Source organism: Rhamphochromis sp. 'chilingali' (genome assembly GCF_963969265.1).
Source record: "Rhamphochromis sp. 'chilingali' genome assembly, chromosome: 15".
NCBI lineage: Eukaryota > Metazoa > Chordata > Actinopteri > Cichliformes > Cichlidae > Rhamphochromis > Rhamphochromis sp. 'chilingali'.
Genome location: NC_137942.1, coordinates 35,654,374 through 35,678,744, shown reverse-complemented (window position 1 = coordinate 35,678,744; position 24,371 = coordinate 35,654,374). Strand labels below are relative to the sequence as shown.

At 42.2% G+C, this 24,371-nt stretch overlaps 1 protein-coding gene across 3 annotated transcripts in view; it reads left to right on the top strand.

The window, feature by feature from the left end:
• LOC308410891 (NACHT, LRR and PYD domains-containing protein 12-like) overlaps positions 1-24,371 on the top strand; it is a 51,781-nt gene that overhangs the window by 8,716 nt on the left and 18,694 nt on the right. For all 3 annotated transcript variants that reach the window (XM_080904553.1, XM_080904552.1, XM_080904551.1), the window contains exons 2-4: positions 1,470-1,605; positions 10,230-10,379; positions 10,486-10,599. In XM_080904553.1, coding sequence (XP_080760679.1) covers positions 1,496-1,605; positions 10,230-10,379; positions 10,486-10,599 — 374 coding nt within the window. In that variant the 5' untranslated portion in view covers positions 1,470-1,495. The remainder of the gene's footprint in view (positions 1-1,469; positions 1,606-10,229; positions 10,380-10,485; positions 10,600-24,371) is intronic.

Below are 24,371 nucleotides of genomic sequence, written 5' to 3'. Positions count from 1 at the left end.
CACAGTGCAGAGAACACAAATTAGCATCCATTACTATAATGAAATAATTTGTTAGTTTGAAATGCTACAGGGAACTATGTACCTGTACATTAATGCTGTGGAAAGACTTCCTGTTCACATAGTCTCCTTCATTTACTGAAGGAGCAATGATTGGAATGTGAGTGCCATCTATACAGCCAATCACGCCTGGGAACCGTGAGAATAAATGTAAAATTTAAGTAGTAGTCCAAGTATCACCACATCATGAATTAAGTTTTGTTCATCCTGCTACCTGCAATTTTGTGGAATCCCTCTTTGATAAATCTTGTGGGTCTATGACCGGGGAACACCACAAACGAGTACAGGAGACGTTTCAGTGCAACTGTAACATTCCTGACTGCCCGACAGACGGTAGCCTTGGAAACGTGCTCAGCATCACCAATATTATACAGAAAGCTCCCGTTTGCAAAAAACCGAAGTGCAATACAAATAATATGTAATGAACTGAGAGGATGTCCGCGATGTGTCACATGAGCAATATTAGGCCTGAGAATGTTATTCAAATAAATTATAGATTGTGCTGAAAAACGGTAACGTTCACACAGGAAATCATCAGGAAATGATAAAATGTCCGAACGCGCTCTAATCACTCTCTCCCGGCGGAGAGCTCTGCGGAGAATTTGGGCTTCAACATCTACTGGCTCTTCAAGGAAGGGGCACGCCATGTCTGACACTTCCTACAGTCAGGTTTCTGACAAAGAGGCGGAGAACGTCAGGGTTAGTTGAAGTAAACCTGCTAGGGGGCAGGTTAGCTTCACAGAGTGTGTCGTCATAGTAACTCACTCAGAATTAATCTAAACCCGCTTTGTGAAACCGAAAACCCAGTTTTCGTTAACTCAGGGTATACTTACTCAGAGTTTGCACTAAACCGGCTTCTTGAAACAGGGCCCTGGTCTGTTCTGAAAACTGGCTTTATTTTTTCAAAGTAAGGGAATATCTGTGGTGTGATACCGCGGGCTCATGGGCTAAGGACTTGGATTGACAAGTCAAGCGCAGATGATTGTGTTGTTTCTTATAAAGGCTTGTGTGTGTGTGTCTTCCTATGTGTGTCCTTGTGTCAGTGGAACTGAATCAGTGTGTTAGAGAAAGTGCTCCTCTGCTGTGCCGTCATCGTGTGGATGCTTCTTTTAAAGTTGGAACTCATGTTTTTATGATCTGCTTCATTTCATTGAACCTTTATTTCTAACCATGAAGTCCCTTTGAGGTTACAGCCTCCTGGTTAGGTTTAGGCTGTTATTGTGCTTCAGGCTGAAACATGAGGAGTAAGGAGTGGGGCTGGTTAGCCCTCATGACCCTCACCATAACACATACGTCACAGGACAGTGTTTACCACAGAAACTCCATGAAATGATCAATGAGAACTTTAGAAACCCGTCAGTGTGATGCTTCCAGTACAACAGCACCTCTGAGTGTGTGTGTTTGCCTCTCAGACTAACTCCACCCTGACATCAAGAAGATGGAGGAAGAGGATGGAGCAGGATCTGCAGCATCCAGCTGTGTGTCTGTGAGGAGTGACTGGTCCAAAGGAAAACCTCCAGACTTCAGTAATGAACCTGCAGCAACAATGTAAGAGAGCTGCTGACTCATTTATTCAGTGTAAATAATGATTTTTGATGCAATGGAGAAGAAAAATGACAAAAACAGTTTTAAAAATAAGGATTAAAATATTACAAACTATGTTTTTGAGTTTCCTGATGTAGTACAAAAATATATGAACATAACTGTATATAGGGCAGATATTTTACGGTTCTTTTAGGCAGCACCAAAAAACAAAAAGACTATTTTTAAGCTGTCTGAGGTAGTGAGTCAACATGTCACACTGGGTCAAAGGTCAGGGAGTAAAAGTATGTTTTAAAGGAGGTTTAAAAGCAGCGAGTGAAGGAGCCTGTCGAGGTAAATCGTTCCATAACTGATCAAATTCAGTTGGTGGACCTCTGTGTGAAATCAAGCATCTGGTCCACAGAGAGGATAACCCTCACATGGGCTGTACAACATTATATAGTGAGACAAAAACAGAGATTATCGTAGCCATGGCTCTCTCGCATGGACGTGGCAATCTTGCTGTCTGCTGGGATGGGCTGTGGCAAAGAGAGCAGAGAAAAACTCTGATTTTCTCTGCTGATGGTTTCTGGTGTTTGGGTCTGTTTTTCTGTATTTATGCAGATAAAGTGTAAACTCAGATGAATTATACCATCAAATTTTAAAGGAAAATATCAGAATGAGCAAGTTGGGATTAGTATCTTGCCCAAGGATATTTGACACGCAGACTGGAGGAGCCTGGGATCGAACCATCAACCGTCCGATCAGTAGGTGACCAGCTCTACCTCCTGAGCTACAGCCACCCTGATTCATCAGATTTGAGGTGTTACCTCCTTTGACAGTATCACAGTATCAGCTTGAAGCACTTGTTGCTGCTGAGTTTGCATCTTTTGCTGTGAAGTACAGCCAGACTTTTGACCGCTTCGCCTTGGGCATTTTTAATCTGTAGCTCTGCTCTAAAAGAACGTACGTACCTGGACCCGCCTACTATCCTCGGAAACGTAAAATGATTGGCTAGAATCCAAAGTGTATGACATCTCAGGAAAAAAAGCACTGAAATGTGCGCTGCTTTTCGGTCTGGTTACTACCGTTTATGTCAGAACTGGTGCCATAATGGCACCGGATACCGGTACCCATCCCCAGTTAGGAGGCAATGGTAGAGAAGGAAAGACAGGAGAGTGGAGGTGATGTATCTAAATGCATCTGAACAAAGCAGAAGTGCACACCAAACTCAACGGATAGTCAAATGTAGAATCACAGAACAGAACTGCAGGCTGAGTTTGGATGTTTGACTTTGTCTTTCACTCCTCTCTGTGGCTCACACACACAGTGACGTCAGACACATTCACACTCACTGTTTCATCTGCTTTGTGCACAAACTCATTACTTTCTTCCTTCAATGATCTACATACTACGTGCTGCCCACTGAATACTTTGCAATGTATTTCATCTCGTTCACACACAAAATAGGCACCAGTGAGAGCTCTGGCCTCCTTACATATTGGTGGAGAAACCAAACGCTCAATGCCCTCAGCGGCGGAGGAAAAACCTCCTTTCAGTGGAGAAACCATCCTTAACCCTCCTTGAAAACTGGCGAAGAAACCAGACCTCCTTATGTATGTGTGTGTATATGCATGTGCTTGAATGTGTGTGTGTATTTGTGTTTGGAGGTGCGTTTGTGTGACATCCTGCTCACCAAAAGGGTAATAAAAGCAGGAAGCTTATTAACCAAGAAAACAGAACCTTCAGATAGGATGTCCCCATAATAAAATGTGAACTATGATTCACATTGGGGATGTCCCCCACCAGCAGACTGGTTGCGGAGGAAACAAAGGAATGTCTTTGATCCTGCTGCTTGAACTAAGACTTACAAATTTAAGTAACAATGACAACATTTAACAGTTTGACTCCAACAGCTGCCAGCTGGAATTGAAATGTAATTTAAATGAAGGATTGAAGGTTACTGGGTTTTTTGAATGTAGAGATCACATGAACGTATATGAATTGTATGATATGTCTCTTCTATTGTTCTATTATCGTACTCTGTTGTTGATTGTGATTGGTTTTATTTATTTCTTCAGTGGTTGTAGTGTTTTAATATTTAGTCATTTTTTCCATTATTGTAATTGTGTATAAAGTTTAATTTGAATGAAAGTTACACTCAAATGCTTTCAGTGTTGCTGTGTTGAGTGTTTGCATGTTTAATGTTTGTATGGAAGACACAGAAAGACATGTGACTAAAGAAATCTGTGCTAGAGGGACATTTCAAAAAAATAGTAGAAAACAAAACCGATGATGAATTCTTTAGAGAATTTTCTAGAAATCTTTTTCTTTCTAAACAGAATTCAGAATATTGATGTTTGAGCTGGAAGCTGTTTCTACAGGATCCTGATGGACACTCAAAGGTTTTAGAAAATGTTCTCATCATTTGTTTACAGCACAATATCAACGTATGTAAATCAAAACAACAAAAATGCACAAGTGGTGTGTGAGACTACAAATTCTAGAATCAGAACTGCTGATTTCATTACTCTTAACTTTTAAAGGCAGATTTTGTATCTGAGAGCAGGGACACTTGCTGTGTTCAGTGTGACTGTAAATTCAGGCTACCCTTGATTTAGTAGTTCGATGTTTTTAAACTGTTTCATTTATAAGGCTCATTAAAAGCCATTTGAACAGAACATTTTTGTATTTATAACGAAAAGTTTTAGAATTATTTTTGTGGTCAAAAAAGGAGGAGAAACAAACGGAGGGTGTGTTGTTCAGGAAGTACAGACTGTAGCTCAGCAGGTAGAATTACTAACTGGAAGGTTGGAGGTTTGATCCCTGGCTGCTCCAGTCAGCCACGGTATCCTTGGGCAAGATATGGAACCCCGACTTGCTCTCCGATGCATCCATCATAGTGGCATTGTTAGAAAAAGAAGTGCTTGTGTGAATGAAGCACGCTGTATAAAATGCTTTGACTGCTCATATAGAAAAGCAGCTTATAAGAATTGGTTCATTTTCCAGATAATTCCACTAGTAAGACAACAGACATTTGGGAGGCTTTCTCTGAGAGTAACACTGAAAGTCTTGCTGCTCCTCCACAAAATGAACTCTTCAGTTTAGATTTGATTAAAGACACAGCTCAGCTAAACACAACTCAAACTAATCTACACTATTTTTCTTTATTACGCAGCATTTTTTATAACTATTTCCAGATGTTTCTAAAGATGAAAACAGAATTAAACTCCAGCCTGATCCGTTTCTGAGGTTCCTGACTCTGAACGTCCCTCAAACGCCTCTCTGATCGTCTCCTTCCGTTGCTTTTACTTTGGCTTTCGTGAATGTTGTGGCGCAGTTGATCGTCTCCATGTTAAGGTAATGTTAGCAGTCGGTACTATTTTCCTGGCTAACATCAGCTGTGTGCAGCTTAGTTTCAGCATAAATCTGCTTCGTTTTATGTGAGATCAGAGTCTGGGAATGAGACAGAAACAGTTAGTTGATGATCAGCAGCTCAGAGTCGATGTTACTGTGGATCCACTGACTGATGACTGTAGGCAGCTTCTCCTGCCTCCATCAGTCTGTTATGGAAGCTCGTTTCCGCCACAAAAAAGGATCCATTCTCGAAATTTCGACTTGTAACTCGAAATTTTGAGAAAAGTAGCTCGAAATTTCGAGTTAGTTCTGCCAATCAGTAATCTACGTAGAATGCGCACTCAAAACCGGATCGCAACAAATCTGCACTTTCGAGAGTACGTTTGCTGATATTAACGCCATGTGATTCAGTTAATAACAGAAGGATTTCATCATCTCTGAAGCCACACGGAAAATTATCTGCAATTTGTGCATTTATGACTGGCTGTAATTCTGGTATCTTTAGCTGTAGCATTTGTAGCTGAGGGCTTCAGCTTCCGGGTAACAAGGAAATTACGTCATTCACGTAAATTACTGATTAACAGTTAGTTTTCTCAAAATTCCAAGTTAATAATCAAATCAAATCCATTTATTTATACAGCACTTTTCACAGGATAAAACCACAAAGTGCTTCACAGTAATATAAAACAGAAATACATAAAATAATCAAACACACAGCACAAATCTAATTAAAAGCTAATCTAAATAAATGAGTCTTAAGCTGCTTTTTAAAAGAATAAATACAGTCAAGTCAAAGTAAAGATGGAGGGAGAGCACTCCACAGCCTGGGGGCCACCGCTCTAAACATCTGTCTCCTCTGGTCTTAAAACGAGTTCGTGGGACTACCAACAGCCTTTGATGAGAAGATCTCAGGCTGCGAGAGGGAGCGTGGGGCTCTAAAAGATCAGAAATGTAAGCAGGGGCATCACAAGTCAAAGCTTTAAAAGTCAGTACCAAGATTTTAAAATGAATTCTGAAGTGTACTGGAAGCCAGTGTAATGAACGTAACACTGGTGTAATGTGCTCTCTTTTTGGTGTCTTAGTTAAAAGCCTTGCAGCAGCATTCTGGACTAACTGGAGACGCTCAAGATTCCTTTTGCTCAAACACAGAAAAAGGCTGTTACAATAATCTAAGCGAGAAGAAATTAAAGCATGAATAACCATTTCTAACTCAGACAGCAAAGTTCGCAGTTTGGAGATGTTTCTTAGCTGAAAAAGGCAGCTCCTAATTAACTGTGAGCGTGTTGTTGTAGGGACATGGCAGAACCAAAGATCACACCGAGGTACCTGAGGCTCAGCTGAACAGATGAGCCGAGAGAACCAAGATGCTGTTTGATTAGAGATATCTGGTTGTCGGGGGCAATAATTAATGTTTCTGACTTCTCAGAGTTCAACTGTAAGTAGTTGTCACCAAGCCTCTGTTCAATGGAAGCTAAACATTTAATTAAAGAGGACAGTTTATGGACTTCCATCGGCTTAAAAGAGCAATAGAGCTGAATATCATCAGCATAGAAGTGATAAGACACCTCAGGGTACTGCCTAATTATAAGTCCTAGAGGTAACATGCACAAAAGAAATAGAATAGGACCCAGAACTGAACCCTGCGGTACCCCACATGTCAGATCTTTAGAATGTGACATAAACCGATTCGCAAAAACACTAAAAGATATGTTGGAGAGGTGTGACTGAAACTACTTCAAAGCCAGACCAGACACACAGACTACGTCCCGGAGCCTGTTAATCAGGATGGTCAATGGTGTCAAAGGCAGACCAACAAAACCATGACTGAGGATGCTCCGGAGTCAGCTGACATCATAATGTCACTAGAGACTTTAAGTAATGCGGTTTCTGTTGAGTGACTTTTACGGAAACCTGACTGAAATTTGTCATAAATTTCATGTTTTTCTAAAAAAGTGGTAAGCTGATCTGCAACTACTTTTTCCAGAATTTTGATAATAATGGAAGCTTAGAGATAGGCCTATAATTCTTAAGCTGAGTTGGATCCAAACTGCTCTTTTTTAATATCTGCTCAACCACAGCATGCTTACAGAACGTAGGGACCACACCTGTTAAAAGAGAGGCATTGCATATCTCTACAATAGAGCGGCCAATGGCAGAGAGAGCATTTTTAAACAGCCCAGCAGGTAGAATGTCATTTGCACAAGTGGTAATTTTCATTTTATCCAGCAGGAGTGAAAGGTCATGTATGGTCATTGGGTTAAACACTGACAGTAAATGAGGGGGAGGTGGCCCAGAGACACAAACAGATGGTATTGAAGAGCCAATGCTCATACAGACATTATTAACTTTATCCAGAAAGAAATTCAGAAACTCATCACTCTCAGATATGGAGGTCACTGGTACTGGGTGGACCACGGGGGAAACAATAGAGTTTATGGAGTCAAACAGTACCTTGGAATTTCTCTTGCTTGATGATATTAACTGAGAAAAATATCCTGATCTGGCTGTTTTTATGGTTTCATGTAAGGAAACCCAAAGTTCCCTAAGGTGGAGCCTGTGAACTTTGAGTTTGGTTGATTTCCAAAGGCGTTCTACTTTCCTACAGATTCTTTTGACCTTCCTTATGTCATCATTTATCCATGGATAAGCTCTATTTGAGGCAGCAATCACAGATTTCATAGGTGACACTGAATTTAAAATCTCCAAGCAGTGATTATTAAAACACTGTGTAGCAACATCAGCATCAGTACAGCCATTGATCGCATGAGGGTCCAACATATTAGAAAACTTCAAAGCAACATCCTGATTTATGAACCGCTTATGGAACATGAGATTAGAAGGTGGTGCGTACAGAGGGAAGACTAAAAGTAACACAGGAATGGTCACTCACTTGTACGTCTTTAACACAGACATTAGTTATGTCTAAGCCAAGAGAAAACACAAGGTCCAAGGTGTGGCCTTTAACATGGGTGGGTCCAGAGACATGCTGAATGAAACTAAAAGAGTCTGTAATGGATAAAAAGTCAGAGGCCATGCTACAGCTAAGATCATCCACGTGGAGGTTGAAATCCCCAATCATTAAGACTTTCTCCAGTTTAATAATGGAAGATAAAAAGTCCGTAAAATCTTTAATGAAAACACCAGCGAGGCCGGGAGGGCGGTAAATTAAAACACAATAAAATATATCTGAAGAACCAACCTTAAGAAGTTGTGACTCAAAGGAAGGGAAAAACTCAGAGTCCATAGTCCTGCAAGTGAAATTGTTTCGGTGAACAGCGACCAGACCACCACCACGACGGTCCAAACGCGGAGTCCCAATGAAGCGACAGCCGACCGGGCAGAGCTCATTAAGGTGGATGAATTCATTCTCCCGCTGCCAAGATTCTGTGAGAAACATGAAGTCCAGACTATTACTGCTAAAAAAGTCATTCAGTACAAATGATTTGTTGGCTATGGAACGAGCGTTCAGGAGAGCGATCTGAAGCGGAGGTGACAGGCTGACGTCATCAACAGCTGATTGACGGGGAATTGACAGCAGACACCTGGAAAGAGGACGTAGTCTCCCGGTACCTCTAGCTGTGGAATTGTGGTCTTGTAGAATGATAGGCCAAAGTGAAAACATCCCGCATCTCCAGACAAGACGCCGATCCAGGTAATCGTTCTGTTCGCCCGTGATGAAAAGCCGGCTAGGTGGTAACCGATCGGCCTTATCCGCGTCCTGGAGGGGAACCGGTACCAAATACCGGAGACGTTCTCTACCATGGAGCGGAAGAAATCCCCTCTGTCGGGCGCGTTTCCTTTTAGCCTGGACACCAGACCTACAGCCCCTTCTAGACGATCTCCTTAACCTTGTTCTTGCTCCTGGGTTATTATTTGGAGCTAAGAACAGGTACCGGTAGTCGGGAGAGGGAGGAGGGCAGACAAACGGCGGAGGGAAAGCCTGGTGGTAGCTCTGCCAGCTGTCAAAAGTTTTTTCCATACATATTTTGATACTCAACAATGTATGTGAACTGTAGATCCGAGTAGCAATTAGACCTTCATGATATATCACAGATGAGATGAGAAGATAAAAAATAATATACTGAAGCAGTCGGCAAAAACACGGAGCAGCAACAGCGGCCAAGCCGAACACAGGCGCCATGTTGCAATTCCTACGAGTTACTGATGCTCGTAGGAATGGGCGTCAGTAACCTTTTTGACTGCTAATAAGTCGAAATTACGAGAAAATAACTCGAAATTTCGAGTTATGGATCCTTTTTTTAGTGATGGAAACGGTCTTCCAGTCTGTGGATGTTCATTACCTGCTGACAGTGAGACAGGGGTGGCCTAAGAGTTGCTTTTCAGAAGTCGCTGCCAACATTTCATCTATAAAATGCATTTCTCTGCTCGTTCGCTATAGTCTGCTGTCGGATTTGTATGCAGGTTATTTTCCTTTTTCAGTTTAACTGGTGATATTCATTCGTGTATTGTAGGTGAATGTGCTGATGCTAGATCATAAATTCCGCAGAGTTAGTAAACTGTCCGTTTTTGTTCAATAATTCCTGTTTCATGTTCAAACCATCAGACAGAAACTCTGCGTTTGTTTTTATGTTCTTCAGCCTGTTGTTCTTGAGGTAATCTGTGATGTGTTTAATGACCTCTGAGGGTCATTTGAAGAGAAACAGAACTTCATCTTTAGAGCATAAGTGGGTTTTTGCCCTCTGTATGCCCGCGGTCAGGCTCTGTTTATTGTAGTATAACACTCATAGGACACGGTGTCCTGCTGCACACACACTGCACACAATGACAGCTGCAGAGTTTGTGTCTGATGTATGAAGTATGAAACACTGTTGGGCTAAAATCTGGTCAGAATGAATCCAGGTGCAGGTGTGTCAGTTTAGGACCACTGGACTAACATCCAATTGAACACAATATAAAGTGTATTCTGTAGTAACATCCTGGTGTTGCAGCAACAGTCAAACTCAAAATCTCAATTTGAACAAAGTTGGTAAAATGCTTCAGAAATTAGTAAAATACTAAAAAGTGTCTTGATGCTCAATCATGCAGTAACTCCCCAAAAAGTTGATTCTGTTCATCTGGATGTTTTCAGCAGCATGGATCAGTGTGAGGACAGAGAGGAGGGAGTGCCTCCCTCTAAAGCCACTCTGTGTGGGGAACATGAGAGCCAGACCAAAGCTCAGAGTTGAGATGACCATCTCTAACTGTCCATGACTCTTCTCCATGTCACAGCTCAGCACTCACATCACTGCTCCATCATTATTCACACTCATACCTCTGTGTGTGTTGTTTTAAAGCCCAGAGCTGTGGGGCGTACCAGGCTCAGCTGGACATAACCCTGAAACTAATCCAGAACCTGGACCTGAACCCAGCTGTGTTTCCTTAAAGAGCAACATGTCGAAGGATATCCGTGTAAACTTTAACAAAAGACTGTTATGTGACAAAGAGTGAGTACATTATTTTTATGAGATTGTTCATCATGTCTTTAATTTAATATTTCCAGTTTTTCCTTTCTGTCTCATGAAGCTGTTACATTTATTGTTTTTCTTTTAGGATCAATAAGAGGCCAGAATCTCCTGGACCTGAACCCAGCTGTGTGTCTCTAAAGAGCAACGACTCGAAGGATATTCCTGTAAACTTTAAAGGATGTTCTTCTGCTGCTGAGAGGTAATGTGTGTCTAGATGTTGTTCCTGACTCTGTATTTTTGAATAAATCCTCATGTTTAATATCAGCTCAGCTCTTTTTCACACACATTTCTTTTTTTTTTGGGCTCAGATGGTGTGATTTATTTATTTATTTTTCAATATATTTTTATTGATTTTATAATTGAGCAGTATACAACAATCACCTTCAAAATAACACAATAGAAGGTGGACGGCAAGTCAACAAGGTGGTAATACAGCATACATGAATGTTAAGACAGAGTATATTTCACTTAAGTTTATCCATCAGGCTAATGACTGGTTGCCAAATCTTATAAAACACTCTCTCGGTTAGACAAGGTAAACCTGATTTTCTCCAGATGGAGTACATTTCCAAATTCTCTCAACCACATTTCGAAGGTAGGAGGTTTATCAGACTTCCAGCTTTCTAGCCACAAGTGTAGTCATTGACACAACCTGCGTCTCTGTCTTGTCCCTTGCCCATCCCGGTTCAGACACCCCGAACAATGCTGCAAAGGGGAACATGGGACGTTCCTGCCAATGGCTTTGGTCAGAAAATCAAACAAATGATTCCAAAAAAGCTGTAAGAGACCTGTAAGAATTAGGTACCTTCCCCCTGGACCCACAGTAACTGTGCTTTGACAGAAAGGAATATTCTTCCTGGACAAAATTGCAACCCCTCTTGCTTTAGCTCCAAAATTAGCATTGTATGCCTGACCCAACCAATTAGCACGGAGCACAGATTGAACTTTGCGCTTAGCATGCGTCTCCTGTAAAAAAATTATGTCAGGTTGCAATAGTTAAAGGTGTGCAAGAACTTTAGCCCTTTTTACAGGATTACCCAGGCCTTTCACATTCCAACTGACCAACCTCAGTGTAGTCTTATTGAATGTGTTTAACATAAATGTTACTTATCCTAATTTGACTAGCTAACCAGTAGTTATACACTCTGTACCACCATAGAACAAAAACATCCAAACATAAAACACTAAGAACAGTCCCACCAAAAATGAGGGGCCTCCCCAATTGAAGCCCTTCTCCACCCAACATATCCAATAGGAACATAGTAGTAGCTACAATCCTACCCCTTACCCATCCCGCAACCCCACACCAGCAAAGGGAGATTTATAAGACACTTTATAAAAGAAAAAGAGAAAATTCAGATAAATGAAAAACAAAAGCCGTATAAACCATATATGTGTGAGCTTTACTAGGCTCCCATACAGCAAATCAAAGAGTAAACAAAGACCCTGAGGGCTTATACTGTCCATATTGTAGGAAGTAATAACAGCAATAATACTGACCTAAGCTGTATGAGCCCACATCAACACGCCCATAAGAACAGCAAAAATAAGGCTTATGCAGAAAAAACATATACCTGAGGAAGTAAACCGTTGTGTTAAAAAGCCCTACTCATTTGTACCCACGGCCAGTTTCTGGTCCAGGAATCTTTTGGCTGCCTCCGGCTTATCAAAAGTCTGTGTGACCCCGTCCAGCGTCACCTGAAATCGAGCCGGATGACTAAAGCCGTAGCGTAGATTGGCCGCCCTGCACCGTTTGCGGATTTCTTCAAACTTCTTGCGCCGTGCCAGCACCTCCGCGGTCAGATCTGGAAAGATGAAAACTTTCGCCCCGTCGTACTGCAGCGCAGCTTTTTGTGCTGCCAGCCTCAGGATACGCTCGCGGGTTTGATAGTAGTGCAGCCTTACAATTAAAGGACGAGGCCGGTCCCCGTCAGCTGGCTTGGGGCCCAGGGCACGGTGTGCTCTATCCACCACAACCCTGCCCGTGAAGTTCTCACTCCCCAGGAGCTTAGGAATTAGCTCAGAAGCAAAGTCCAGTGGGTTTCCTTTCTCTGTCCCCTCCGCAACTCCAAGGATCCTGATATTCTGTCGTCTTGACCGCGACTCGAGGTCATCCAATTTTTTGTGATGTAAATCGTATCCTTTCTGGAGTCAGTCGCAGAGCGCCTCTAAAACGGCAATCCTCTCGTCATGCCCATTTACAGCTTCCTCAATATCATGTATCCTCCCAGTTAACGTGGAAAGAGTGGTCTCCACAGCGTTCATCGTGGTTGAAATAGCAGTTAATTTGCTATCAACCGAAGTCTCCAATCTAGCAATTGCACTCATTATGTCGGCCGACGTCGGGTTAGCTACTTGGGAAGTCACGGGGCTAATTGCACTTGGCTCCTCAGCTAGCACGTGCTCGTTAGCCACACTCGCTGGCTCACCTTCATCTTCTCCAATTTTCTCAGTCTTTTCACGGGCTTTTGAAGCTTTAGGTTTCGTCATTGTTATAAAATATATACAAACGTCAGGAATCAACAGAAAGGTGTCATAAAAAAGGAGGTTATGAGTAAAAAATTATAGGCTGGTGCGGAGCTCTTCCAAGAAACGTTGTGTTTGCTGGATGGAGGAGGACAAATAGTTTTTCCCTTCAGTGACACTTCAGCAGCTGGGGAGATGTTTGTCTTTATGAAGGTTTATGGATTATTGTTCTTACTTTGGTTAATTTTCCATCTAACATTTAAAGTAAATTTCCAGGTGAATAAAAGATCTGCATCTGCAGCCTCTGTGATGTTTCACAGTCTGAAAGTAACAAATTCAACCAGAGTTCAAACAAAGGCTTAATATACGTGTGTATTTGATATAATGCCAACAAGTACAAATAGGTGTTCTTACAGGTCTTAATCATAGAGCTCTGATAACTCTGGTGACTTTCACAGTCAGCAGTTTTGCTGCCTTTTATTTTATATTGGCCTTTTTAAAGCCCTTCAAATGCTCCCACATTCATACAGAGCTTTTAATAGCAAACTCCTTTACTGTCCGTCTCCTCTCACACACGATCACACGACTGATTTGTCTGCAGCAGCTGTGTTACTGCTAGTATTTTATTATGTGTGTAATCTCCTCATATTGTTCCTGTGGTTTAGTTTGACTTCCTCCTGCAAACTCAGCTGCTCTGTTGCTGATACACGTCTCCATGAATATGATTGATCAGATGCTGCCAACACCACGTGTTTCATGTGAACGCTCAGCTGAAACCCTGGGTTGACTTATCGAGTTAATAACAAGCTTCACGTGACTGTGAATGCTAAAGTGAATCCAGATAAAGGGAAGAGACCCTGCTAATGTTGGACTCACTTCTTAGTGTAGATCCCAGGAGGAAGTTCAACATAGCCAGCCATTCTTTGTGCTACCTCGACCAAACCTGAGACCACAGTGCAGAATAATGATTATCATCTGTCTCTGTCAAGGACATTTAAATCCACAAATAACAAAAATAATTATATTTGATCATTAAAAATCTCTTTTTACTTAAAAAAGCATGAGCACACTGGTGGATTATAAAAACATGAAAACTCGTTAACAGTAAAGTTAATTTAGGCGTAAACAAAGAGGCAAACATACTTAAGTAGAAGGACTGATGTTGGTGTTAAAATACCCTCTTATATCTGAAATGCTGATTGAACTTTCTCCAAAAGTTAATTCTGTTCATCTGGAAAATTCCCATGACCATTGATCAACAATCACTGATCAAAGCCCACTGATCAATAACCATGAGTCCCATTCACAGAGAGTTGGGGAATGGCTGCAATCACAGCATTGTAAGATGGTGACAGATGTACCCTTAGGCCCCCTCCTCTATTCAGAGATGGTCTTTCCCTTTTCACGTAAATGGCCTCCTTGACTCCGCCCTCAAACCAGCGTTCCTCCCTGTCCAGGATGTTACATCCTCATCATTGAAAGAGTGTCCACTGGCCTGTAGGTGTAAACAGACTGCAGAGTCCTGGCCTGACGAGGTGGCTCTTCTGTGTTGTAGCCAGAGGTTGTTTGGTTTCCCCGATGTATAAATCCTGACAATCCTCCTGCACTGAACAGCGTACACTATGTTACTCTGTTTGTGTCGGGGACCCGATTTGTGGGGTGGACCAGTTTTTGGGGCAGGGTGTTTTGGGTTTAAAAGACACAGAGACCCGGTGTTAGAGCTGCACGATTAATCGTTAGAAAATCGCGATCTCAATTCATACTTATGTGCGATCTCATTTCCAAATGACAACAATTTTTAAAAAAAAGAAAAAAAAGACGATGATTGTACCGCATTTTGATCCGGGACGTACTCTGCATGAAAACAAGCGCTCACTCTTCCTGCTCAACAAATGACAAGGGCGGAGCCTTATACCACGTGATACAGAAGCTGTGCCGTGTGACGCTAAAATTAGCAGGAAAAAACAACGGAGAGCACGTCAGGGATGACGAGAAAGTGACTGGAGAAAATCTGTCCCGGTCAACCACCCAAACATCAATAACAGGAACCTTATACAGCGCTTCCCTATACCCGTCGAACTCCCGCAGGCACAAAGAAATTACGGAGGCTATCACTTATCACCTGACCAAAGATATGGCTCCCATCAACACTGTGCAAAACGAGGGATTTAGGAAAATGATCAACACCTGAAGGAAACGGTTTCCAGGGCCTAATCCGTGGATCGACTTCCTTCGAGGCGTGGACGTCTATCAGCAGAGAATGTCCCTTAGTCTGTAACACAGTCAAATATATTCTCAAGTAATATTCAAGCATGCCATTCAGCGTGTTAGTACGAGCTCGGGAGCAGCTTGGGAGAACAAGAAAACAGAGACTGCTTCAGATTGTCTTCCCAAATTGACTCAACTTTATTCACAAGTACAACAGTTTATATAGAGGGTAAAATTCATGAGACAGCAGATTATCAGTTTAAACCAGTACAGACCAAGATAAGGCAGCGTCTTCCTGCCCATGGGTGAAGAAGCATCCTTTGTGTAGTTTATTAGTTCAGCTACAATTGTGATTATCTCAGCGACATATTTTCAAGGCACAAAACAAAGAGTTCTTACATTAGTGAAATCTGAAACAAACCATTTGGCCTTCAACAGGCGTCTAAAAGATTAAGAAACTAATGTAGCTGAGGGAGTGATCTCTGTGGTATTTCAACCTTGTACCAGCCTGTGATTCTCACACATCAATTCTTGGGTCAAAGAGAAAAATAACTAAAACAAAGGGGCCTTATTGAATGACAGAGTTTTCCTGCATAATGTCACTATAAAATAATATCCAGTAAATGCTACCATGGTACTAAAATACCTAACAGTTCCCCTCTTTTATTATTTTTAAAAATAATAACTCAAATAGAAAGGAAAAATCACAAATGTAATAACATAATATAAAAAGCAAATCATAAAATGTAATAGTTCACAGCCTAATGTTCAATATACACACCAGGGTCATCATTGGTAACATCTGGCACATCCTCAGGATCAATTTGTGCTAATTGCAAATACATTGAAGTAGCTGTACTAGGTGGGTGTCTTGCCAAGTGGAGCATGAGGTATTGTCAGCAAAATGTGGCTTGTAGAAATGTGAACAGGGTTGCAGTTTACAATACAAAATAGTAAATAAAAATCCTAAGGTTAATGCAGTAGATATGATTAATAATCTAAATATATAAAAAAACACAGTTCTTCAGTCGTCTCCTGGCCTGGTCCCAGGTTCGAGAGACCTAAGCGTCGTGTGATGACAATGGGCATTTCATTTTTTCCATTATCAGGATGAAATGAGTCTATCTTTATCAGGTTAGACATTGTGTGGTACTCTAGGCTTTCTGTTCCTGCTGGATGTTCGAGTACCTTGTTGTTGTTCAGGTGGGGGATCAAAGGGCTTTCTGAGTCTTGGCTCTTTCAGGCGTTGTGTGTTAATCAGTGATTGTGCGTGTGTAGGTGTATTGGATCCGGGCGCTGGCTCGCCTGAGTCGTCATCTACTTGATCTGACGCCTTAGGTGGTTTGGTGGGGCTGGTCTTAACCCTGCTGGCATGAATCCACTGAGGTTGTCCGTCTGTTAGGATGCTGGTTCTCGTCACTGCAAGTACAGTCTGGGGGCTGGAACACGCGGCCTCCCCGAGTGCCCTTGGTTTTAGTGACTTTACCAACACCGCATCTCCTGGTTTCCACGGATGGGTTGGATCTATGGAAGGGAGAGGCTGAGAGAGACAAACTTTCTGATAGTTATTATTCAGTGTTTCTACCAGGTTATGAACATAGTCAGACAATGCAGTGTCTATGTCCCCTTCCAATAGCGGTGCCCCTCTGGAGGCTGACCATGGTGTTGGAAACGGTCTTCCCATGATTATTTCAAATGGAGATAATTTGGTTGCTGCGGATGGAGTCATTCTAATCTCACAGAGGACTTGAGGAAGTAATTTGATCCAGGTCATTCCTGTTTCTATCATTGCTTTAGTCAGGCGATTTTTTATGGTCCAATTCATTCTTTCTACAACTCCTGAACTCTGAGGATGGTATGGCACATGATATTTCCAGTCTATTCCTAGAGTTTTAGCACACTTTTGAATTACTTCTGATGTGAATGAAGGTCCTCTATCACTGTTAATTTGGTGAGGTATTCCAAATCTGGGTATTATTTCATTGCACAACTTTTGACAGACTACTTCTGCAGTTTCTTTTGATGTTGGGTAAGCTTCTACCCATTTACTAAATTGGTCCACTATTACCAGTAAGTACTTGATGCTTCCTTGTGCTGGCATGTGTGTAAAATCAATTTGTAATGTATGAAATGGGAAATCTGGTTGTGGTAAATGCTGATGTTTTGCTTTTGAGCTACCTACATTAGTTCGTGCACATGTTAGACAGGTTGCTAATATGCGTTTTACTGCGTGTGATGTTTTCTCGATTACAAATCTTGATTTTATTGCTCCTATTACCCCTCTTTGTCCGACATGACTCACACCGTGAAAATGGCGGACAAGGATTGGCAGTAGTGAAGATGGGAGGGCAATCAAACCCTCAAGGTTTTTGTATAAGCCGTCTCTGTTATCTAAGGTACAATTATTACTTTCCCAGTAAGTGTAATCTAAGGCAGAGGCCTGCTCTTGTATGAATTTTAGGTCAACATTTGCTTCTAAATAGTCTGGGAGTGTGACAAGTGGCAGCTGTAAAGGCAAAGATAATACTTCCTTTCTGGGTGGTTGCTGTGAGGCAGCAGCTGCTTTCGCGGTTACGTCTGCAAGAGCATTTCCCACTGCTTCGTCTGTGTCAGCCGTGCTGTGCCCCTTCGTTTTAACAACTGCAATTGCCGATGGCAGCTGTATAGCCTGCAAAAGTCTTTGAACAAGATCAGAATTAGCAATCGATTTTCCATCAGCAGATCTAAATCCTCTTTGTCTCCACAATGTGCCAAAGTCATGCACCACACCGAATGCATAACGGCTATCAGTGTAAATTGTTACCCGCTTATCCACATGGAGCTCACAGGCGCGTATTAAAGCCATGAGCTCTGCTTTTTGTGCTGAGTGAAATGGTAATGAGTGAGCCTCTAGTATGATGTCAGGCAATGTCACCACCGAATAGCCACAAAGAAATGAGTTGTCATTTGGTTTTGAACAGGACCCGTCCACATAAACAATGACTGAGTCTGGTATTGGTGTCTGCTCTAAGTCTGGGCGTGGTGCTGTGGATTCCTGTATACGTGTCATACAATCATGATCGTCAGGGTCGTCTGAACCATCCTGTCGGTCAGAGGAACACAGCATACGAATGAGTAAGTGTGCTGGCGAATTGGGTGTGCTGCTTGCTTTTATAGTGAGATTTGCTGTTGAAGTCAGTGTAGCTTCATAACCTGAGCGACGTTGTGCGGTCATGTGTTGTGTAGTTATGTTTGCTAGAATGGTCGTGACCTGGTGATTGGTGTGTAGAATAGTGTCATGTGAGAGTGTGAGCTTCTCGCAGTCCCTTATCATGATAGAGCAAGCTGCTACTGCTCTCAGGCAGGCCGGCATCCCCTGAACTACTGCTGGCAGCACCTTTGAGTAGAAGGCTACTGGACAGTAGCCACAGCCATGCTCTTGGGCCAATACGCCTGCACAGGTTGTGCCGTTCTCTGTGACGTACAGGTGGAACGGTAAGTGGTAGTCAGGCAGACCCAAACAAGGGGCGGAGGTCAGCGCTCCCTGTAATGCATTGAAAGAGGCAGTCATTTCTGTTGACCACAGTATTCGAGGAGGCTTGTCTTTTTTGCAGCATTCACGCAGAATGTGGTCATGAAAAGAACAGTCTGGTATCCACTGTCTGCAATAGTTCACCATGCCTAGGAAAGACAGCATTTCCTTCTGTGTAGTGGGCTTAGGGACAGAGGTCACAGCTTTGACCCTGTCTGTAGTCATGGAACGTTGTCCGTGAGACAGTGTAAATCCCAAATATTGAACAGAAGTCTGACAGTACTGCATTTTCTTTGCTGATGCTTTGTGGCCAGTCTGTTGGAGGTGCTGGAGTAGCATGTGTGTGGCAGTTTGACATAGTTTTTCACTTTCAGCACAGAGGAGGAGATCATCTACATACTGGATCAGAGTACAGCCCTCTGGAGGAATGAAGCCGTCCAGGGTAGCACGTACCACCATTGAGAAAGCCGCAGGGCTGTCTACCATGCCTTGGGGTAAGCGAGTCCATGTGTACTGCTTATCTCTATGTGTAAAAGCAAATATCGGCTGTGTGTCCTCATGCACAGGTACTGAGAAAAAGGCGGAGCACAAATCCACCACAGTAAAATGTGTGGCTGTTGCTGGAATAGCTGTCAGTATGCTGGGAACGTCTGGGACGAGAGGTGGCAGAGGCATAATGACTGCATTAACTTGCCTTAAGTCTTGTGTGAAACGCCATACGCCAGGTTTGTTAGGCTTTGGCACAGGATTGACAGGAGTGTTATATGGAGATACTGTGGGCTTTATTACTCCAGCTGTCAATAAATCTCCTATGATGATGTCTAAGGCTGCGGCTTTTTCAGCGGAAATGGGATATTGCTTGACATATACCGGCTTGTTGTTTTTCAGCTGAGCATGATAAGGTGTACAGTCGATAAATCCTACATCATTCTCACCTCTTGACCATAATGTCATGTTTTGATATTCAGCTGGCAATGTGACAGCAGAGATAGTACAGTGTATGGGGTAGGTTAGATCTATGTGTCGACATGGTGCAGTAATGTCATAGCCTATGTCAGAGTTATGCGACAAAACCACTGTTTGGCCTTCACTGGTGTGAGCAGTTATCATGTTGTTGAACAGTGTGAGAGAAACAAATATGTGGCTTCCAGGCATGGGGCTACCTGGTAGTGGTGTCTGTACACGTGTTTGGCACAGTGTGTGACGTGGGGTACCAGTCAGATGGATATTGAGTTCATTCTCTGCTGAGGCGTCCAGCTGACACAGAGGCTGTTCCTTCTCCATGGTGTCGGTGCATAGGGCAGAGAAAACATAGCTGTTATCAGTGTCTGCAAACATTTCACCCTTTGTGTTAAATGAAATACACAAGTTCATTTTTGCCATTAAATCTCTGCCTAATAGATTCACAGGCGAGTTTGGAATAATTATGAATGGATGATATGTAATTTCGTCTGGTTTTGGGCCCCAGCGTGTTTTTAGAGAATGAGTTTTGGGGCATTGCACTAGAGTTCCGTTTATTCCCATGGTGTTGATGCACACAGAGGAAACAGGCCCACTATAGAATTTTCCAGACAGTGAACTTTTAGTGGCTCCACTGTCAACTAAAAAGGAATAAATCTTTTCACCTATCTCTATATCTAACGTGGGCAAGCTTTCTGTGTTACGGGACAATTGCAAATTGTGTGTAGTGCTTCACACTGTCCCTCGTCTTCACCTGGGCCTCCCTATGGTTGGTCCAGTCTTTCGTTATCATATGGGTGGGGATTAAAATGTGGATTATAAGGTTGCTCCCTAAGTGCAAAGGGGCCGTTTCTTTGATGTGATTCCTGTCTGCGTTGCCAGTTACCTTGTCTGTAAGAGCTCTGCTGACGCCTAGTGGCAGGAGCTGGTCCTGTGTTTTGTGGTTGAGACCTATGTGCTGCTGATTTGCATTCCCTCCTCCAGTGTCCTATTTTTCCACAATAAAAACATGCGTCTCCACTCCTATCTCTCCTTCTGAAATCTCCCTGCTGCGCTTGTTGAGGGGGCGGGGCCCCTGCATACATCATTTTTTCACTTTCCTCTGAGCCTTCAACATCAAAATTCAACATAATCTTAACACTTTTAGCCTTCGTGCTGTTGGGGAAAAGATCTGCACCAGCTTTTGTTTTGACAAGTGTGATAAAGTTCTTTATCTTCATGTCATAGAGATTATCAGTGGCAGTCAGCTTCAATAGTTGTGAACATTCTGGATGAATATTGTTTAAGAATGTTGTTATGAAAATCTGATCATTTCCTCCTTCAGGCATGCATGCCTCATTAGTCCAGCAGTGTGTGAAACGTTTCATAAAAACTAGAATGGATTCATCTGGCTTTTGCTTACACATGGTTACTGCATTTAAATCAATTTTATCTCTAGACATTGTGAGCAGAAATTTCTTTAGGTTTTGAAAAAAGGCTGTGATTTTGTCATCGTTTATCCACAAAAACGAGGTGGTGTTGGCTGCTTGGTCATTTTTAGGGTCTAGTTCCTCTACTTCTTCAATAAGCTGAGATTCAGTCACACCTGGGATTCGTTGACATAATATATATCTATAATCAGGCCCACCCAAGTGGTGGTATCTGGTACTTCTCTGTAATGCAGAAACAAAGGCTGTAGGATTTTTTAGAGGATCGGGAAGTTCTTTAATGGTTGCTGCTAACTCTGAAATTTTAGGGGGTTGAATGCAACACATGTCCCCTATTATCATGAACGGGAGGGAGGTGCTGACGTCATTAAATTGTGATCCCTGCTTTTCTTTATAACGGGTGTTTTTGTGGGGGCCCTCTTGAGTTTTTTCCTCTTTTCTCTGCTTTAAGTAGTTCCTTATTAAATTTCTGGTGTTAGTTATTGCTTTTGGCACAGTTAAACCATTCGCTACTCTAGTGTGGCGCTGAACATGATTATCTATGACGGAAACGGCTTGCTGCAGTTCAGCTTCCGTACGTTCAGTTAAAGGATCTTTCATGATTTCCTCACACTCTGTCATTAACTGTTTTGTTTGCTTTTTATGTTCCTGTAACTCTCTTTCTCGTTCAGTGTATTCTCGTTCCTGTCTTTGATCTAGGTTAAACCAGTCATCTTCTTCTGATTTAGGTGTCATTTCAGTGCCTTCCTCACTCCTTTGGGATTTTGCTGTTATATCAGGATATACGCGCTGGTGACGTGCAGCCGCCGCAGCAGCTATTAATTCTGTTTTTTCATCATAAGGCGGCGGAGCCGTAGGTTGAACGGATGGGCATATAAGGCTAGTTTTTTCTGCAGTGGATTTACTAGAGCCTACACTGGCTTGATTTAAAGCATTTACGTCTGGCTCGGGTCCTTTTTTCCATAGTGGTAGCATGCGATTGGTCACATCACGACATTCTATCATATATTTTTTACAGGACTTTTTAATCAGCCTACTTTCCTTATCACAAATAGTATTTAACATTTCTACTGACCTGTTTTCTGGCGATAATCGTTCGGGATAGGGCTCCGGAAATAAATTAGGATGCATTAAACTTACGGTTCTTAAGTTTAAGACGAAATCAGTCACGTAAGCACTTCCGCATGTTCTGGATACGTAATCATGGAAGTCTTCATTGATTCACGAGCGTGGGTTAAACGTAACCGGAAGTGGGAGTCGTACTGAGCCGCTATTTTTATATTTTATTTTTTTCGGTTTTACAGTTAATTTTGATTTTTTATCGGACCCGTCTAAGGTCTTTGAATTATTCTGACCCATGGTCAGTGATTTCCAGAGGGGTTTAGACGCTTGAAGGATTTAAGTTAGTTTTTTTTTTTTTTGCTGTGGCACACCTGAGGTTACTTGATTTTTTTTTTTGCTAGCAATTTTATCTTTTTAGTGAGCAACTTCTCACTTTTTAACGAGCAACTTCTCGTTTTATGACCCCAGGCAACTTCCTGTGTCCTTTCTGCTGGTGAGCAACTTCTTAGTTTATGACAGTAGGCAACTTCCTGTGTCCTTTCTGCTTTTATTTACAAAACAACAGGCAACTTCCTGTGTTTCTATGTGGGCCACTAACGAAGGCTCCTCAGCGTATCCCACTTGTTACTATGTGGGCCACTGAAGAAGGCCTCGTCAGCGTATCCCGTTTCTATGTGGATCACTGAGAAAGGCATAACACAGTCTCATAAAATAAAAAGACACGTGCCTACCTTCGTCAGGATCCCACTTCTGACACCAAAATTGAAGGAAACGGCTTCCAGGGCCTAATCCGTGGATCGGCTTCCTCCGAGGCGTGGACGTCTATCAGCAGAGAATGTCCCTTAGTCTGTAACACAGTCAAATATATTCTCAAGTAATATTCAAGCATGCCATTCAGCGTGTTAGTACGAGCAGCTCGGGAGCAGCTTGGGAGAACAAGAAAACAGAGACTGCTTCAGGTTGTCTTCCCAAATTGACTCAACTTTATTCACAAGTACAACAGTTTATATAGAGGGTAAAATTCATGAGACAGCAGATTATCAGTTTAAACCAGTACAGACCAAGATAAGGCAGCGTCTTCCTGCCCATGGGTGAAGAAGCATCCTTTGTGTAGTTTATTAGTTCAGCTACAATTGTGATTATCTCAGCGACATATTTTCAAGGCACAAAACAAAGAGTTCTTTCATTAGTGAAATCTGAAACAAACCATTTGGCCTTCAACAGGCGTCTAAAAGATTAAGAAACTAATGTAGCTGAGGGAGTGATCTCTGTGGTATTTCAACCTTGTACCAGCCTGTGATTCTCACACATCAATTCTTGGGTCAAAGAGAAAAATAACTAAAACAAAGGGGCCTTATTGAATGACAGAGTTTTCCTGCATAATGTCACTATAAAACAATATCCAGTAAATGCTACCATGGTACTAAAATACCTAACAACACCCTAGACAAACGCTACACAGTGCCAACTATTTTTCTATTGTTGCACTACCTGCTCTGTACACGCAGCGTCGAGCAACGGTGGAGACGGAATTTCAAGCAGGACAACATTTTGCAGCAACAACAAAATGTGAGACATTTGTTGTTTTTATGTTTATTTATTGTTTTTATGTTCAGTCTCAACTGTTACGAAGTTGATGTGCAGTTAATAAGTGCAATAAATATTTATACTGGAAAAGAAAATCGTGAGAAAATCGTGATCTCAATTCTAAGCCAAAAAATCGTGATTCTCATTTTATGCAAAATCGTGCAGCCCTACCTGGTGTTTAGAAAAAATGCATCTCAACTGCTCCGATACTCCTGACACGGGATCACTACAGGTTTTCTCTTGGGCAGCGGTTGTCCTTCTCTCCTGGATCGGCTGGAGCTTTCTTTAGGAGCCTTTCCAGCTTTGACAAAAGTCCAGCTGGGATAACCACATTTATGCTACGTCCAGATGAACAGAATCAACTTTTGGAGATTTACTTTCCTGGATGATTGAGAAGGCATCAAGACGTTCCTCCTAAAGTGTTATTCAGTGTTGTGACAGTCAGCTGCTTCAGCTGCTGCTGGGATGGGCCGTGGCAAAGAGAACAGAGAAAATCAAAATCAGAGTTTCTCTCTGAATTAAAAGCAAGGAAACAGCAATATATTCTACATGGTGAAACTGATGGTTTCTGGTGTTTGGGTCTGTTTTTCTGTATTTCTGCAGATAAAGTGTAAACACAGATGAATTATACCATCAAATGTTAAAGGAAAATATCAGGATGAGTGTCTGTGAGCTGAGAAGGACGTGAAGCGAGCAGTTTATCCCAGAGCTGAAGCTGCTCTGTGTGCAGAGATGAGCTCAGATTCCTGC